At 54.1% G+C, this 17,873-nt stretch overlaps 3 protein-coding genes across 3 annotated transcripts in view; 2 read left to right on the top strand and 1 right to left on the bottom strand.

Moving 5' to 3' along the window:
• Window positions 1–5,409, top strand: part of ddx59 (DEAD (Asp-Glu-Ala-Asp) box polypeptide 59) — a 13,157-nt gene extending 7,748 nt beyond the window's left edge. The window contains exons 8-10 of the mRNA XM_042344949.1: window positions 3,804–3,938; window positions 4,251–4,379; window positions 4,860–5,409. Coding sequence (XP_042200883.1) covers window positions 3,804–3,938; window positions 4,251–4,379; window positions 4,860–5,126 — 531 coding nt within the window. The 3' untranslated portion in view covers window positions 5,127–5,409. The remainder of the gene's footprint in view (window positions 1–3,803; window positions 3,939–4,250; window positions 4,380–4,859) is intronic.
• Window positions 5,410–7,282: 1,873 nt separating this feature from the next.
• Window positions 7,283–11,775, top strand: ndufa6 (NADH:ubiquinone oxidoreductase subunit A6; the record flags this gene model as incomplete). The annotated part of the gene is given in 3 exon segments (NM_001292343.1): window positions 7,283–7,438; window positions 9,041–9,156; window positions 11,600–11,775. Coding segments are annotated over 3 exon segments (384 nt in total). The 3' UTR covers window positions 11,732–11,775.
• Window positions 11,776–11,908: 133 nt separating this feature from the next.
• Window positions 11,909–15,165, bottom strand: smdt1b (single-pass membrane protein with aspartate-rich tail 1b). Its single transcript, XM_007885665.2, has 3 exons — window positions 14,968–15,165; window positions 13,265–13,407; window positions 11,909–12,526 (listed from the first exon to the last, which is right to left on the bottom strand). Exons 1-2 carry the CDS (start codon window positions 15,145–15,147, stop codon window positions 13,270–13,272), a joined length of 318 nt encoding a protein of 105 aa, XP_007883856.1. The 5' UTR covers window positions 15,148–15,165; the 3' UTR covers window positions 11,909–12,526; window positions 13,265–13,269.
• Window positions 15,166–17,873: the final 2,708 nt, after the last annotated feature.

Raw genomic sequence — 17,873 nt, 5'->3', positions numbered from 1 at the left:
ATCAAATGCAAGAATTATAATAATAAGTTGCTGTATCAAATGTAACTTCTTGTTGTTATTATCTCTGTCGCTGTGCACTGCTGAGAATTAGTACCAGCCTGTAACAGTCTCGCTGTCTTTCCTGGCTGTTTCCTGGCAGTTGGACGAGACCCTAGCGGAGCGTCTGTGGGGCCTGACCGAGATGTTTCCGGAAGGCATGAGGAGCGCAACAGGAGTGGCGGCTGACTGCTCCCTGGTACTAGCCAAGAAATTCTACAGGTCAGAGTTGTCCGGCTTAGCCTCTGCTCCACCGTCCTGTGACTATCAGCCAGTCAGCGTGGACTGCGAGCTCAAAGTCCCCATGAGAGCCTGCAGCCCAAACCTCATAGACTAACCACCGTTAGAATTACACGGCACAGAAGGAGGCCATTCGGCCCATCGTGTCCGTGACGGCTCTTTGAAAGAGCTTCCAAATCAGTCCCACTCCCCCGCGCTCTCCCCATATCCTCCCCAAATACCTATCCTCTCTCTCATTAAAGTTGTTATCGTTGTTACAGCCTTACATAGATTTACGCGGCATGGAAACAGGCCACTCGGCCCAACCCAGTCCCTACCGGTGTTTATACTCCACACAAGTCTTCCCCTGTACCTCCCTCCCTCCCTCTTCACCCTCATGTGAAGATCTAGTTTCCTCTTGAATCTACACTGTCTGATTCAACCACTGCTACAGGCAGCGAGTTCCACAGTCTCACTGTCCTCTGTGTGAACTAGTTCCTCCTAAGTTCCCTTTTAGATCCCTCAAGTCGTGACATTCATGTCCCCTATTTACGACTCCCCAACCAGTGAGAATAGACTATTTATCAAACCCTTTTTATAACTTTAAGCACTTCTGTTTCCCCTCTTAAATGTCTCTTCTCTAGACTGAGACGCACAGTAAATGGTAGCACAGGGAGAGACGATAACACACAGCACAAGGGATGAGGTGAATGAGCAATTAATCTGCTTTTAGTCGATATGCTCAGTTCCCTCGTTCCCGCCTTCAACGCCCTGATCTCTGTGACTTGCTAAAACCTAACCCTAACCTCCGCCTTGCCCCCGCCCTGATCCCAACCTCCAGCTCGGGTTCACATCCCTGACTGTCGAGCGCCTTGGGACCTCCTCCTGACATAAAAAGGCTGTTGTAAATGTCATGTGTTGTTGTGAATTGCTCTCATTGTTTAACTCTACCCGTGAGGCGCTGTGTAAGGGCAGGTGTTTGGCGGTGGGTGGGTGTATTTGGCTGTGGGTGGGTGTATTTGGCAGTGGGTGGGTGTGAGTGTGGTTTGCCTGTGTTTGGCTGTTTGATGGAGCCTCACCTCAAATCTCTGCTTCTTTTCACAGCTTCAGCCGCTCGGCCCTGTGGATCTGCACCACCTCCTTCATGATCCTGGTTTTACCCGTCGTGTTCGAGACCGAGAAACTACAACTAGAACAGCAGCAGCTTCAGCAACAGCGACAGGTACAGGCAGAGAGAGAGAGCGGGTTATAGACAGAGAGAGGAGTACAGTCAGAGAGAGCAGTACAGGCGGAAAGAGAGAGGGTTACAGGCAGAGAGGGGTGTACAGTCAGAGAGAGAGTACAGAAGGGTACAAAACAATAAAAAACAAAATGACATTTACATGGAACCTTTCACGTCAGGAGGACGTCCCAAGCCTGTCAGGGAATTGGGCCCGAGCTGGATTGGTATGAGGAGGGGGTGGAGGCAGGGAGGGTAGGAGGGTGATACGGTTGAAGAGGTGGGGTATTGAGATGGGTCTTGAAGGAGGTAAGGGAGGGGGTGAGGCAAAGGGACTGGGATGGAGTTCTAAAAGGTGGGGGAAAAGACAAGCTTGGGGCAGGGAGGGAGAGAGTTAGAGAGTGGTGGGGGAGTGGGGGCAGGGAAAGGGTATTTCAGGTGGGTAGAGAGGGGAGAGTAGAGGCTGGGTATTGGGGAGGGAGCAGGGAGAGTGGGGGAGGAGTGTGAGAGGAGATAGGTAAGTGAGTAGCTGGCTGTGGAGGGCACTATATAAATGCAAGTTGTTGTTTCTCTCTATTCTCCTCACTTCCGCCCCACCGTCCCCACAGATCCTGCTGGGACCAAACACAGGGATGTCGGGGGCCATGCCGGGAATGCTAGCACCACCGCTTCCGGGGAAAATCTAACGGATCAAAGACCCGGATAGAGGCTGGGGGTGGGTGGGGGAGGGATAAGGAATCGGAATGTGCTACGGTGCAAGTCGGTGGGGGGGGGGAGAGATGGGGTGTTGGGGACACACAGGGAAATGCCAGGGAAATGCTCCAATCTCCCACTGTTCCCATCCGTCCAATAAGTGGTCGAGATCTGAAACGGGGGCTTGGTGTTTGGGGCTGTCACTGACTGCGGGGGTTTGGGGGCTGAGGGTTGTGGGAACTTAAAACACTTCAAATGAAGGTGTCTGGGTTTGTAAAGTGTGGGTGTGGCGCGCGTGTGTGAGAGAGAGAGAGAGTGTGTGTGGAGGAAACGGTAGATACATTCTTGTTGGAGCTGACTGGGGGCAGGGAATGCTCCCCCTCAGCTCCTGTTAACCCTGCAGCCAAAGCCCTAACTAACAGGGAGGGTGGTCATAGCCTGACAAGCAGCAGGAAAGCTTGCCAGACAGCGCTCTCATGGCCAAGCTGTGGGTTTAGCTGGTTAGACTCCAGCAGTTCCCCCCCCCCCAACGCACACTCTGGGCTCCCTCCCCCCAAGCCTTGGCTCTTGCCAACCTGCGCCTAATACTCTCCGGAAGAGAGAGAGAGAGAGAGCGCATTCCATTCCAACCATCTATCTCTGGGATTTCCAGGTGTAGGAGGGATGTGGGGAATTCTCAGTTGAGTTTGGAAATTCTTGAGCAACGGTGATGGGTTTCCACGTTGTCAGCCACCCAGCTTGGGGGAAAAAACTGGGGCGCAATCAAAGAGGAGGGCAGCTTTACCCACACAGCACTGGGGTGGCGGGGTGTGGGGGAGAGACACCACAGGGAAAAAAGGCTGAGGTGGGTGGGGGAGCAAATCTGCTTCCTTCCTTGACCAGCCACACTCAGCGAGAACGAACAGGAGTGAGGGAGTTGGGATGGACGCCACCCGGCGTGAAGAAAGCTATATAAATACACGTTGTTGTCTGTGCGGTGGAGCTTCACCCAGTAATACTGATCAACGGGAGGGAGAGAGAGGGAGGGGGATCTTACAAACACAAACCCAGAATTCTTAAGTGTTCCACACACCGCACTTGTCTCCTCCGCCCCCAAACGGTTTGTCTTTGTCCTCGGTGCGCATGCCATCACCGTCTCGTGGAACGTTGGAAAAGTGTAGCAAGAGACTTCTCCTCATCATGTGTTTACTACTCAGTCACAGCCTTTGTGTGTGGGTGTTAGCGTGTGTGTTGTGTGTTAGCGTGTGTGTTTGTGTGTGAGTATGTGTACAACATCCCCTTTGTGTTGCCTCCTCTCTTTTCCCCCATCCTGTTGCCCCCTCGTTCTCTGTTCACTCGCTCTGGCATCATTTGAGGCAGATGGATTCCTAAATCGACCCCCAACTGTGGTTGCCGATTCCACAGGCTGGGAGTTTGGGGGTGAAGTGTGAATCTGGTGTCAAATGCAGGGCTATTAAGATTCCAGAAACTTTCTATACTTTGTAGAACTCTCGACAGGGTGGGGAAGAGGGAATTGGCCTGAGACGCCCATTAAATTATTGGGGATTTTTTCGGGTGCTCGCTGTGTCTTTGCACCCCTCAACTGACGTCAAGTTTGAACGAATGCAGCTCAGATGTCGCTGTCCACAGCTGTTGACCACCGGTGCTGGTGTTTGTGGAGTGTAAGCTGGGGGCGGAGCTTCTGGCCAGCGCAGTCCATACTGTCACCGGTCTCCACACGGCCTGTCTGCACTCCGACCGTCCCCAGCCCGAGAGGAGCCGCCTGCTGCAGGTCAGCCCCCGGCCCCGCAGCCCCACCCCCGGCCCGGCCGTCCCCCCAGCCCTGTCCTGCCCACACCCCAGTCCTGCCCACACCCCAGTCCTGCCCCCAGCCGCACCCTGGTCCCGCCCCCACCCACCTCGCCCCACGCCTGAGCCCCAGCCACCCCATCCCTGGCCCTGCCCCATACGCCCCAGCTCTGTCCCTGGCCCCGCCCCACAGCTGAGCCCCCCCATTCTGTCACACACCACACCGCTCATTTCGTCACTCGCTCACGCATTCACTTGGTTTCTCTCATTCTCCCCCCCCCCCCCCCCCCCCCAGGGCCTGCTTGATGGCCAGTACGAGGTGCTGGTCAGTACTGGGGTCCTGGGCCGTGGCCTGGACCTGCTTAATGTCTCTCTGCTCATCAACTTCGACATGGCCGCCAGCGTGGATGAGTACGTTCATCAGGTACAGCCGCCCCTCCCTCCCTCCTTCACTCACTAATCCCCAAAACTCCATCCCTCTTTGTTGGGTCTCCTGCAAAATGCCTCTCACTCACTCTCTCACACTCTCTCTCTCTCTCTTATACTCTCTCTCTCTGTTACACTCTGTCTCCCCCTCTCTCTTTCTCTCTCTCTCTCTCTCTCTCCCCCTCTCTCTCTCACACTCTCTCTCCCTCCCTCTCTACCTCTCTCTCTCACCGCTCTCTCTCACACACTCCCCCTCACTCTCTCACATCCTCCCTCTCCCTCTATCACCCCCTCTCTCCCTTGCTCTCTCCCTCTCTCTCTCTCACACTCTCTCTCTCCCCCCCTCTCTCTCACATCCTCCCTCTCCCTCTCACACCCCCTCTCTCCCTCTCTCTCTCATACACACTCTCTGACAACCCCTCTCTCCCTCTCTCTCTCACACACACTCTCTCTCACCCCCTCTCTACCTCTCTCTCAGGTTGGTCGAGCTGGGCGGTTGGGTCAGGGAGGCACCGCCATCACTTTTATCAATAACTCAAGCCGCCGGCACTTCTTGTCCCTGGTGTCGCGGTTGGAGGCCGGAGGGACGCTGCTGCCGGCGGAGCTGCTCAACTCTCCGTACCTCAGCCAGCAACGGCGCCGGGCACAGCGCCAGGGAGAGGCCCGACAGCACCAGACCGTCACCACAGAGAACATCCTCGACCTTATCCATAAACACCATCGCAGCAAACGCTCACAGCGCTGAGCAGCCAGGCACCGAGACCTCAGCCAGGAACCCAGACCTCAGCCAGGAAACCAGCCCCCGACCAGGAGCCGAGACCTCAACCAGGAACGCTGACTCGGGAATGTGAGAGGTCTCGGCTCCTGGTCGGGGAAAGAGAAGGGAGTTTCTCTCTCTCCAGGTGTCCAGGCTGACAGGTAAAATCATTCACTCACTTCACAGTTGTTTGTGAGATATCGTTGCTGTACAGAAAATGGCCAGCCTTGTTTGCCTACAAAATACACAGTCACTACACTTCTGGGAAGCACTTTGAGACGTCCTCCTGACGTGAAAGACTGTGTAGCTACAATTTTATCTGGCCAACAGATAAAATTTCTCGCTCACTTCATGGCTGTTTGAGGGGACGTCGCTGCACAAATTGACTTCCTTGTTTTCCCACAAAACATACAGTCACTACACTGTGAAGCACTTTGAGACGTCGTGATGCGAAAGGCACTGGAACAAGTACAAGGATTGTTGTTATGTTCTTGCAGAGTCACAAAGTGTCTGTAAAGTGTAGCGTGAGCTCAAGAAGCCAGTCTTCTGACAAATTGGTGGCTCGAGCCGGAATAAAATGGGGTTTGAGCCTGAAATGTTGATAAGTTACTGTGTTTGAATTTGTTTGAAACAACTGCACATTATTCTGTTTTTAAGGAAATGTTTCATGTTTGCATTGAAATGGCTGCTGAATTTTTACAATAAACTGTAGCCTTTGTTGAGGTGAGGAGTTTGAAGTTGATCCATTTGGAGACGGAGCCAGTGGGAGCCTGACGAGGATCGGGGCGATCGAGGTGGTGGTGGTGGGGGAGGGGAGCAGTGGAAGGCATCGGAGAGGAGTGGGTTTGAGAGGTGGGAGGTGATTGGGATCATAGTGTGGAACAAGTCAGGGTCTGATCGCTTCCCAGAACCCGATCGGGTTTGAAACAATTAGTCCATATGGTGACCGACTTCTGGGAACAGTTCCTATCGTGTTCCTGGGGCCACATTTTGCCCTGTGTTGAGTTCAGCAACAAACTGAGCCAGAATAACAACATCCTAAACCAGATACATAGAGAAACACAGCTATTAATCCACAAGCTTCTCCAGCGGCAGCCACGGTGGGGGGAGTGGGGGTCAATGTTTTTATTTTTAAAAGAAGACAAAATGCGGCAGATGCTGGAAATCTGAAATAAAAACAGACGTCTCTGGTAACACTCAGTAGCTCAGGCAGCATCTATAGAGAGAGGAAAGTGGGTGAACGTTTCAGGTCGTTAACCAGAGGTCACTTTCCTCTCTCCATAGATGCTGCCTGAGCTACTGAGTGTTACCAGAGACGTCTGTTTGTATTGCAATGTTTTATACAGTCTCCGTCCCCAGATTTGGTTTACAAAACATGGTCATCCTGAGAATGTGCTTCACCTTCAGGCTGAGGATGGCCAGAGATTAAAATACAGTTTGTAGCCCAAAGTCCAGTAAACACTCGGCCCAAATAGCCATAAGTCCACCAAAAGTCCTGCAACCTCGTGGTTAGAGCATTGGCCTCGCAACACGAGAGGACCTGGTTTCAGTTCCCGGGCGAAACGTTGGGCAATGTTTCTCACTCTGCGCAGACGCCTCTGTTTACAGCACTGAGTTCTCAGTCGATCGACGAATCGCGTTTCTGAGGATAATAATCCCTTAAAATCATAATAATTTGGTCACTTAATCCACGAATGGCTGTGTGGGGGACACTGCTGTGTGTGATTAGTTGCTGAGCAAAAAATAAACAGTCACTACACTTTACACTGAATCGTATTATTATTGTTGTTATTTGTTGTTTAGTATTATTTGTGCACAACCACGTGATGCCTTTGGCCAGTGAGGGGCGTCGGCGACAACCTCAGCCAATCAGAGGAGGGCTAAGGCGGGTCATCAAGCAGCTCAGGGTGAGTGACAGTGCGCGCCGCCAATCAGTGACCTGAAGGCGGGACACCGACGGTGTGTCTCAGTCACACAGCCAATCACAGCGATGCTCAGGCAGGAAGCCTAAGGTGAGACCGCAATTAGCCAATCAGCGGGAGGGGCGGGTCCCGGGCCCCAGAGTGACTGACAGCAGATCGGGCCAATCGTGGCGGACTGGAGAGGCGGGACTTCCTGTCTCCGCGTGACTGTCAGGCGCGGAGGTGAAGCGGAGAGGAGGAAGATGGCGGCGGTCGGCCGCACGGTGGCGGGGACGGGGAGTCGCGCCGTGAAGCCCTTCCTGTCCCGGGACATCAGCGAGGCCAAGCGGCGGGCGCGGGAGCTGTACCGGGCCTGGTACCGCGAGATCCCCAACACAGGTATCGGGGGGCGGGGTCACAGGGGTCACAGTGCAGCCGGGGGAGGGCTGGCGGCCCGCGGGCCGCAGCTGGCCCGCGGGGTGACATTTGGGCGAAATTATCAATATATACAATCAAATGATTTGATATCGTGTGGCGACCTCAGAGACCATGTGGCAACAACAACAACAACAGCAATGACATCTGTAAACCGCCTTTCGCGTGGGACGGAAATCCCAAAGTGCTGGACAGACAGAGTTACAGACCCGGGGTGGGGGAGGGGTGGAGGAGGGGAGGCGAAGGGACTGTGGGATGGAGTTCTGGAGTGGGGGCAGAGTGGCAGAAGCCAGCCACCAATAGTGGGGCGAGCGAGGCGGGGGGTGTGAAGCAGGTCAGAGCCCGCTGAGCAGGGGGAGCGAACAGGATAGTAGGAGGTCAGGATGTGGCAGAGGTCGAGGGGGGGAGCGAGACCATGGAGGGCTTTGAAGGTGAGGACCAGGAGCTTGACCTGTATCCTCTGTGTGATGGGGAGCCTGGTGGGGGTGAGGATGGGGGTGATGGGGTCGGGGAGCCTGGTGGGGGTGAGGATGGGGGTGATGGGGTCGGGGAGCCTGGTGGGGGTGAGGATGGGGGTGATGGGGTCGGGGAGCCTGGTGGGGGTGAGGATGGGGGTGATGGGGTCGGGGAGCCTGGTGGGGGTGAGGATGGGGGTGATGGGGTCGGGGAGCCTGGTGGGGGTGAGGATGGGGGTGATGGGGGCGGGGAGCCTGGTGGGGGTGAGGATGGGGTGATGGGGGCGGGGAGCCTGGTGGGGGTGAGGATGGGGGTGATGGGGTCGGGGAGCCTGGTGGGGGTGAGGATGGGGGTGATGGGGTCGGGGAGCCTGGTGGGGGTGAGGATGGGGGTGATGGGGTGGGGAGCCTGGTGGGGGTGAGGATGGGGGTGATGGGGTGGGGAGCCTGGTGGGGGTGAGGATGGGGGTGATGGGGTGGGGAGCCTGGTGGGGGTGAGGATGGGGGTGATGGGGTCGGGGAGCCTGGTGGGGGTGAGGATGGGGGGGGGGGGGGGGGGGGGGGGGGGGGGATGGGGTCGGGGAGCCTGGTGGGGGTGAGGATGGGGGTGATGGGGTCGGGGAGCCTGGTGGGGGTGAGGATGGGGGTGATGGGGTCGGGGAGCCTGGTGGGGGTGAGGATGGGGGTGATGGGGTCGGGGAGCCTGGTGGGGGTGAGGATGGGGGTGATGGGGCGGGGAGCCTGGTGGGGGTGAGGATGGGGGTGATGGGGGCGGGGAGCCTGGTGGGGGTGAGGATGGGGGTGATGGGGGCGGGGAGCCTGGTGGGGGTGAGGATGGGGGTGATGGGGTCGGGGAGCCTGGTGGGGGTGAGGATGGGGGTGATGGGGGCGGGGAGCCTGGTGGGGGTGAGGATGGGGGTGATGGGGGCGGGGAGCCTGGTGGGGGTGAGGATGGGGGTGATGGGGGCGGGGAGCCTGGTGGGGGTGAGGATGGGGGTGATGGGGGCGGGGAGCCTGGTGGGGGTGAGGATGGGGGTGATGGGGTCGGGGAGCCTGTTTGTTTAGTGTGTGGGGGGAGCGGCTGGTTCTGACCCCACTCTCCTGCTCCCAGTCCATATCTTCCAGTTGGATATCACAGTGAAACAGGGCCACGACAAACTGCGGGAGATATTCGCAAAGAACGCCCACGTGACCGACCCCAGGGTCTTAGACTTACTGGTGATCAAGGTAGGAGCCGGGGCTGGGAGAGGAGACTCGCAGCTCATCAGAGCAGCTCTCAGTGTGTGGGGGGGAGGGGGGTCTTCTCTCATGCTGGGAATCTGGGTGGGGGGGCGCGGCGGGGGGGGGGGGGGGGGGGGGGCGGGGGGGGGCAGGTTAAAACCTCAGGCAAACAGATGAGTGTTTTGTGGATTTTGAAGGGGAGAGAGTGAGACAATGGGAGAGAGAGGGGGAATAATAATAATAATCCTCGCATTTGATATCGCACCTTATTATGTTGCTGAGAGTAGTGAATGCGAGGTCAACAGGCGTGTGTGTGCGTGTGTAGAGTAACAACCTCCCCTTTCTCTCCAAGGTCCTGGAAAGAGTTGTCGCCTCCCAACTGCGCTCTTTCCTCTCCACCCATTCTCTTTTCGAACCCTTCAGTCAGGTTTCCGTGCTGCCCATAGCACAGAAACTGCCCTGGTCAAGGTCACCAATGATATCCTGACCATCTGTGACCAGGGCTCCCTCTGCCTCCTCGTCCTCCTCGACCTATCGGCAGCATTCGATACGGTCGACCACGCTATCCTACTCCACCGCTTGTCCTCCCACCTCAACCTTCAAGGCACTGTCCTTGAATGGTTTAGGTCGTACCTTTCCCACCGTCTTCACTTTGTCTCGACGAATGGCTTCTCCTCCACCCCCCGTACTGTCTCATGTGGTGTCCCTCAGGGCTCTGTCCTCGGTCCCCTCCTCTTCACCCTCTATATGCTCCCCCTGTGGTGACATCATCCGCAGACATGGAGTTAACTTCCACATGTATGCGGATGACACCCAACTCTACCTTTCCTCCTCTACTCTCAACTCCACGACCACCGATGTCCTGACAGCTGCCTGTCCGACATCGAGTCCTGGACGAGAGACAACTTTCTTCAGCTCAACGTGCGAAAAACCGAGGCCCTCCTGATTGGCTCACGTCAGCGCCTCCGCACCTCAGGCGCTGACACCATCAGCATCCAAGGCTGCACTCTCCACCTCTCAAAGCCATCAGGAACCTCGGGGTTCCCTTCGACCCTGAGCTGTCCTTTCTCCCTCACATCCGCACCACAACTGGCACCGCCTTCCATCACCTCCGGAACATCGCCAGACTACGGCACTACCTCACCCCTCACGCGGCTGAAACCCTGGTCCACGCCTTTGTCACCTCAAGGCTGGACTATGGGAACTCTCTCCTCGCCGGCCTTCCCGCCCCTCCCTCCACACTGCAGGTCATTCAGAACTCTGCAGCTCGTGTACTGTCCCGCACCAGACACCGCGACCACATCACTCCCACCCTCACCCTCGCCCTCACCCTCACCCTCGCCCTCGCTCGCCTCCACTGCTCCCCATCCCCCAGAGGATTGATTTCAAGATCCTCATCCTCACCTACAAGGCCATTCACGGCCTCGCTCCCTCCTACCTCTCCAACCTACTATCCCCCTACCTACCTGCCCGTACCCTCCGTTCCTCTGGCTCCGGTCTGCTCCACGTCCCCCGCCCCAACCGCCCTACCATCGGTGGCCTTCAGCCTCTCAGCCCCGAGGCTCTGGAACTCTATCCCCCAGTGCCTTCGCCGCTTCCTCCCTTTCCTCCTTCAAGGCCGGTCTCAAAACCTTTCTCTTTGACCTTCAGCCTTCAGCTCCGCTCTCGACTCTCTACCCCCTTCTCGCTCCCTCCCTTCCCTCCCCTCACCCTGACCATTTCCCCCTCCTCGCTCCCTCCCTCCCCTGACCATTCCCCCTCCTCGCTCCTCCCTCACCCTGACCATTTCCCCCCTCCTTGCTCCCTCCCTTCACCCTGACCATTTCCCCCCAATGCTCGGGTCATGACCCAACTGTGCAGCGCCTTGGGACGTCCTCCTGACGTGAAAGGCGCTTTATAAATGGAATCTTGTTGTTGTTGTTGTAGAGTAAGGTAATTTGCCAAGGTTTCATTCCGACCAGACTTGCCCCGGAATCGAACCCAGGTCTCTTGCTTGTGAGTCGAGTGCTCTAACCCCTGAGCTACAGGACTCCTACGGGAAAGGGAAGACGTGGGAGAGGGGAAGGAAGGACGATGGGGGAAGAGAGAGTATGAGGGAGGAGCGCGAGGGTGGGGAGAGAGAGGGAGTATGAGGGGGAGAAAGGGGGAGTATGAGGGAGAGGGGGAGTATGAGGGGGAATATGAGGGGAGAGAGAGTATGAGGGGGAGAGAGAGGGAGTATGAGGGTGGAGAGAGGGAGTATGAGGGTGAGAGAGGGGGAGTATGAGGGGAGAGAGGGAGTATGAGGGGGGAGAGAGGGAGTATGAGGGTGGAGAGAGGGAGTATGAGGGGGAGAGAGAGGGAGTATGAGGGTGAGAGAGGGGGAGTATGAGGGTGGAGAGAGGGAGTGTGGGGGGGTGGGGGGGAGTGTGAGAGTCAGGACTGACAGTAAAGTGAGCTCCTGTTACAGGGGAAGATGGAGTTGGAGGAGACAACCAAAGTGTGGAAGCAGAAGACCCACGTGATGCGCTTTTTCCACGAGACGGAGGTGCCGCGGCCCAAGGATTTCCTCTCCCGGTTCTATAACGGTCACAATCCCTAACCTCCAGATCTGTAAATATCTAATAATAAACACTGCATTAACCCAACCTCGGCTCCCAATATGGCCTCTCGCCCGGTGTGTGCGTGTGTGTCAGACACCGGCTGGTCACGGTGACAGGTTTCCGTGTGCATTAAGAAAACCCCCACCTTCCAAAAAGCCCATAGCCACAAAAATGAGTTTTTTTTTATATTCCTTGTTTTATTCTCTTAGTTTTGTTCCAACACCACAAAAATAACCCTCAATTTGACAGCACACAACAGCTCGGTACTGAAAGACAAGTGATACAGAGACTCACATCATTTTCACACTCATCATCATTAAATAAAAATAATCTGATTGTGGGAAAGCCGGGGGGGGGGGGGGGGGGGGGGGATGCAGATAAAACAATATCAATAATTAGGGCATAACCAAATCACAGGAATATCTCCCGCTCTATCTTTTTTTCTGACATTCACTGCCCCACACAGCACCCAGATCTCTCTCTGTCCGTCACCCACTCTCTCTCTCCGGCTGCGGGAAGAGAAGCAGAACTGAGACGGGATCGACAATCAGAGCAGAGAAAGTGGCCATTTTCTCAAAGAGAAAAGACGGTGTCAAGAACTTAAAGGGGAACATCGTTTGGAGATGGATCACAAAATGGGTCCCCAGTCCACATAAAGCAGAGTTTCTTTAAAGCCCCTCACCCCACACACACACACATATTATGAAGGACACATTCCTGATCCCAGTGTTATACTCGAGCAGAGAAGGCAGACGCCAGGAAGCTGAGGACGTCTTGTCTGACAAGATCAGTACCTGAGAGAAACGAGAGAGAAACGATTCACTTTCTAAAAGCATCCAAAACAAATCATTTAATAAACCTCGTCTCACGCCTCCTCACATTGTCTCAAGGAATTACTGTAAAGTACAGTGACTGTGTATTTGTAGACCAAACTGGCAGCCAATTTACCCAAAGCAAAATGTCCTACACACAGCTGTGAAGTGAGCGAGTGATTTTATTTGGGGGGATTGTCGGCCACAGGACACCGGGAGAGAGAGAGAGAGACTCCCATCTCCTCCCTCAGCGCTGCGGGAGATCTCTAACGTCCCCCCGAACAGCGCACAGATGGGGAGTGAGGTTTAACGTCTCATCAGAAGGGACGGAGTCTCTGACAATGCGGCGCTCTCTCTCTCACGCACTTTCTCTCACTCTTTCGCTCTCTCTCACTCTCCTACACTCAGAATTTCTCTCTCTCTCTGTCTCTCTCGCTCTCAAACTCTCGCTCTCACACTCTCTCGCTCTATTTCACTATCGCTCTCACATTCTCGCTCTCACACTCACTCTCACACTCTCTCACTCTCTCTCTCTCACACTCTGCTCTCTCCCCCCAGTGCTGCACTGGAGCGTCAGCTTAGACTGTGAGCTCAGAGTCCCCCGACCTGGGGCTCGAACCCACAACCTGACTCGGAGATGAGAGAGTGAGAGAGAGCGACTGAGCTGATATTCGATACAAAATGTTCAGTAAAACGCTAGGAATAAAGGTCTGCACCGACCGGAGTTAATCATCATCATCGTCGTCAACGGGAACAAAGATATCGTGCTCTTCAAGGACAGAGGCGAAGCTCTTACTGATCTGTGTCCCCAAATACAGGAATGGGACCACCACAACCATCACCTTCATCAGCCCGAAGGACATCTGTCACAGAGAGAGAGAGGACATAGAATCGTAGAATTACACGGCACAGAGAGGCCATTCGGCCCATCATGTCTGTGCGGCTCTTGAAAAGAGCTTCCAAATCAACCCCACTCCCCCCTCTCTCCCCATAGCCCTGATCAACCCCACTCCCCCAATCCCTTCCCATAGCCCTGATCAACCCCACGCTCTCCCCATCCCCAAACCCATATATTTTTTAAATTGTTTTATTTTTTGCTTTTTATTTCCTTTTAGTTGATTTTTCCCTTAATCTATTTTACCCGTAACAATTTCTGAGTATATATGTTAACAATTTATTTTGCACCTTTTGTCCCTTGCTCACACTCCTTAAAACTTAACACCTACTTTACACCTAATTCCCCAGGAATGTACATGAGGAAAACAAATTCTCACCTGCCCCCTCTACACCGAATTCCCACTCTCACCAAATCCCTTAACAGAAGTCTCACTTTGACCCACCTACTCGCTGGGCTCTGCTGGACGTGAGGCTCTCACAAACCTCCCCTTTATATAGATCTCTGACCCAAACAGTTTCAACTGGTCAGCAAATAATTCACTAAATCCTAACGCTTGGCCTGCGACTAACTGTCAATTTGACTTGTTTACCTGTTTGCTTGAAAAGTTCTCTTTTGCTCAAGAAACAATTCCCACTCTTTTGCTGAAAGAAAGAATTCTCTTTTGCTTCCTAGTTCTCTACAGCTCAAGAATTCCCACTCTCAGCAAATTCCTCAACAGAAGTCTCACTCTGTTCCACCTCACTCTGCTGGGCTCACTGCTCGGACATCACATCGTGTCCAGAGAGAGAGAGAGAGACAGAGCGAAAGGGATAATCACGTCATGTCCACAGAGATGGCGCTGGTGTGAGTCTGGTCTGTGAGCTCTCGGTCCCCGTCTCTGGGCTCAAACCCACAACTTCTGGCGCGGAGGCGAGCAGAACCCGAGCGGGTCACCCACCCCATCACACCCACCTTATACCCCTTATTAACTCCACTTTACACCCCTTATTAACCCCACTTTACACCCCTTATTAACCCCACATTACACCCCTTATTAACCCCACATTAAACCCCTTAACTCCACATTACACCCCTTATTAGCCCCTCATTAACCCCACAATACACCCCTTATTAGCCCCACATTACACCCCTTATTAACCCCACGTTACACCCCTTATTAACCCCACATCACCCCTTATTAACCCCACATTACACCCCTTATTAACCCATTACACCCCTTATTAACCCCACATTACACTTCTTATTAACCCCACATTACACTCCTTATTAACCCCACATTACACTCCTTATTAACCCCACATTACATTCCTTATTAACCCCACATTACACCCCTTATTAACCCCACATTACACTCCTTATTAACCCCACATTACACCCCTTAGTAACCCAATAGGGCGTGGCTGGCAAGTCCCGCCCCCGCACCGCCATTGGTCGCGGCCGCTGTCACTCCGCGGCCGCGGGCTATGATTGGCTGCCCGGGCCAGGGGCGGGGCGGACCGCGCGGTGACCCCGCCTTCCGCCTCACCTTGTCGGGTTTGGGTAAAATGGCGCCGTTGCTGGTGGTGAGGGCGGCCCGGGGCGGGCCCTGCGGCCCGGGGGCCACGGGGCGTCGGAGGAGCAGCCCCCGGGGTCCCTGGGCTCCCAGCGGGGCCCCCACACCGCGCAGCGACCGCCGCAGCCAACACCTCCCGAGCGCCGCCGCCATTGTGTCAACACCACTCCCCCCGCGTCACCGTGACCCCTGACCCCCCGCGCGTCACCGTGACCCCTGACCCCCCGCGCGTCACCGTGACCCCTGACCCCCCCGGCCACCGTCACCACAGCAACAGTCACCACAGCAACAGGGAGACGATCCATTCCTGATGCCGATGAATAAATAATTGTCATCAATAATAAAAATAATTAATAATAGAAAATAATAGCAATAATTAATGATAATATTAAATAGTAACAATAATCGATAATCGCAGAGAAACCAATAATAATTAATTGTGATAATAAGTGATGGTATTGATTAATGATAATGATCGATAAATAATAACAATAAATAATAAATGTTAATTCTGGCATTTGACGTCTTGTCACCTCCTGAAGGCGTCTCAAAGCCCTTCACAGGATAAGTGTAGTGACTGTGTGTTTTGTGGGCGAAACGCGGGGGCCAATTGCGCCCGTCAGCGTTTCACCAGCAGTCGCGGGTTGAAGTGACCTGTTTTTTGGAGGTGTATTACGTGCCCCACAGTCATTTTATTATTATTATTGTTATTAAAAGCAATCCACTTTCCGGGGGTGACAATCGCCTATTAATATATTTAGAGTTCATGATTATTGTAACAATAACTTGGATTTTCACAGCAGTGAAATGGCTGAACTCGCTTCACTGGCAAGTGTAGTGACTGTGTTTTGTGGCGGCCAATTTGTGCACAGCAATGTCCCGCAAACAGCCATGAAGTGAGCAGTGAGTTTATTTGGGGAACGCCAGGAGAGAGGAGAGAGAGAGAGAAAGTCCATTCTCTTTCCTGACGGCTGTCAGCCTGACTTCCGCACTCTCTGGAAAATAAAAGCCTAAGGAGGGAAGAGAGCGAAGGGACCCAGAGGTACACACACACAACTCACGCAGGTTAATAGGGCCATAAAAAAGCAAACCAGCCATTGGGGTTCATTTTTAGAGCGATGAAAATGAAAAGCAGGAAAGTTATGATAAACTGCTATAAGAACGTTGGGTCAGTCCAGACACACACCGGGCAGTTCTGGTCCCACACTGTAGAAGGGATGTAGAGGCCCTGGAGAGGGTCAAAGGAGATTCACGAGGATGATCCCAGAACTGAGAGGTTAGACATGTCAGGAAAGGCTGAACATACTCAGACTCTTCTCTTGTAAAGAGGAGGGTGAGGGGTGACCTGATAGAGGGCTTTAAAATGGTGAAAGGTTTGGATAGGGTCAACATAGGAAGATGTATCCACTTGTGAGGGAGACCAAAACCAGGGCCGTCAATATAAAATAGTCACAAACCGATCAAATAGGGAAGTTAAAAGAAATGTCTTTTCACGGAGAGTGGTGGGAATGTGGAACAGACTACCACAAGGAGTTGTTGAGGCAAATAACACAGATGTATTTAAGGGGAAGCTGGAGAGGTACACAAGGCAGAAGGGAATAGAAGGTGATGCTTGAAGGCTTAGTTGAGGAAGGGCAGGAGGAGGCTCATGTGGAGCATAAACACTGGCACAGACCAGTTGGGCCGAATGGCCTGTTTCTGTGCTGTATATTCTAATGTAATCGATCTCGCTCTCGTCTCTGACTCAGAAGGTTGTGGGTTGCACATTAGGAGATGGAATCACATAGTCTATGCTGATGCTCCAAAACAGTGCTGAGGGGGCTGTTGTAATGTCGGAGATTCTGTCCTTCAGATGAGATGTTAAACCGAGGTCTCGTCTGCGTGTTTTCCAGCAGAAATCGATCTCATTTGTACTTGAAAGAATCAACGTTTTCTGCTTTCCCTATCTGTCTCCCGAGGGGGTCCGTCCCCTCGCTCACCAAAGTCGTGTCTCTGCAGACTTGTTCTGAATTTCCCCTCCTCTTCAAATGCAACTGGTGACTGCACTGTGGTGAAGCAAAGGGTTAAAAGCTCAGTGTCTGCTGAGGTTTCTGCTGAGTCTGTAGGCAGCACATCCCGGGATACTGTTCAAAAAAGGAAGGGAGTCTCTCTCTCTCTCTCTCTCTCTCTCTCCCTCTCTCCCGTTGTCCTGGCCAACAATCCCCCAGATAAGATTGTCTGTGACCACTGCCTCCTCACCCTCCTTGACCTCTCCGCTGCCTTCGACACAATCAACCACTCTATCCTCCACTTTATCCACTGCCTCTCCTCTCACCTGAACCCTCACAGCGCTGTCCTTGACTGGTTCAGATTGTACCTCTCACGCCACCTGCACTTCATCTCCTCAAATGGTTTCTCCTCCAGCCCCCGCACCGTCTCGTGTGGGTTCCTCAGGGCTCTGTGCTTGGTCCCCTCCTCTTCAACATCTATGTACTCCCTCTTGGTGACATCAACTGCAGACATGGGGTCAACTTCCACATGTATGTGGATGACACCCAACTCTACCTCTCTGTCTCCCCCCTCGACTCGAGGACCCACTGCTGTCTGACAGAATGTCTGTTGGACATCAAGTCCTGGATGAGAGGTAACTTTCTTCAGTTGAACAACAACAAGACCGAGGCCCTCCTGATTGGCTCCCATCAGCCCTCCACACCTCAGGCGCTGACACCATCCATGGCTGCACACGCCACCTTCCTAAGCCATGTAAGACCTTGGCATCTTATTTGACCCTCAACTATCCTTTCCAGCCCACATCTGTGCTATGACCTGCTCTGCCTTCCCCACCTCTGCAACCTCGCCTGTCTCCACTACTGTCTCACACCACAGGCCCCCGAGACCCT

Source organism: Callorhinchus milii, unplaced genomic scaffold (assembly GCF_018977255.1).
Source record: "Callorhinchus milii isolate IMCB2004 unplaced genomic scaffold, IMCB_Cmil_1.0 Scaffold31, whole genome shotgun sequence".
Classification (NCBI taxonomy): domain Eukaryota; kingdom Metazoa; phylum Chordata; class Chondrichthyes; order Chimaeriformes; family Callorhinchidae; genus Callorhinchus; species Callorhinchus milii.
This window is presented reverse-complemented; position numbering and strand designations above follow the sequence as displayed.

What these genes read in the sequence shown, in the direction of transcription:
- smdt1b (XM_007885665.2), bottom strand. Translation starts at nt 15,147, where the DNA reads ATGGCGGCGGCGCTCGGGAGGTGTTGGCTGCGGCGGTCGCTGCGCGGT. An exon ending in TTTTACCCAAACCCGACAAG is followed by an intron (nt 13,408 to 14,967) that starts GTGAGGCGGAAG and finishes TCTCTGTGACAG; the next exon opens with ATGTCCTTCGGGCTGATGAA.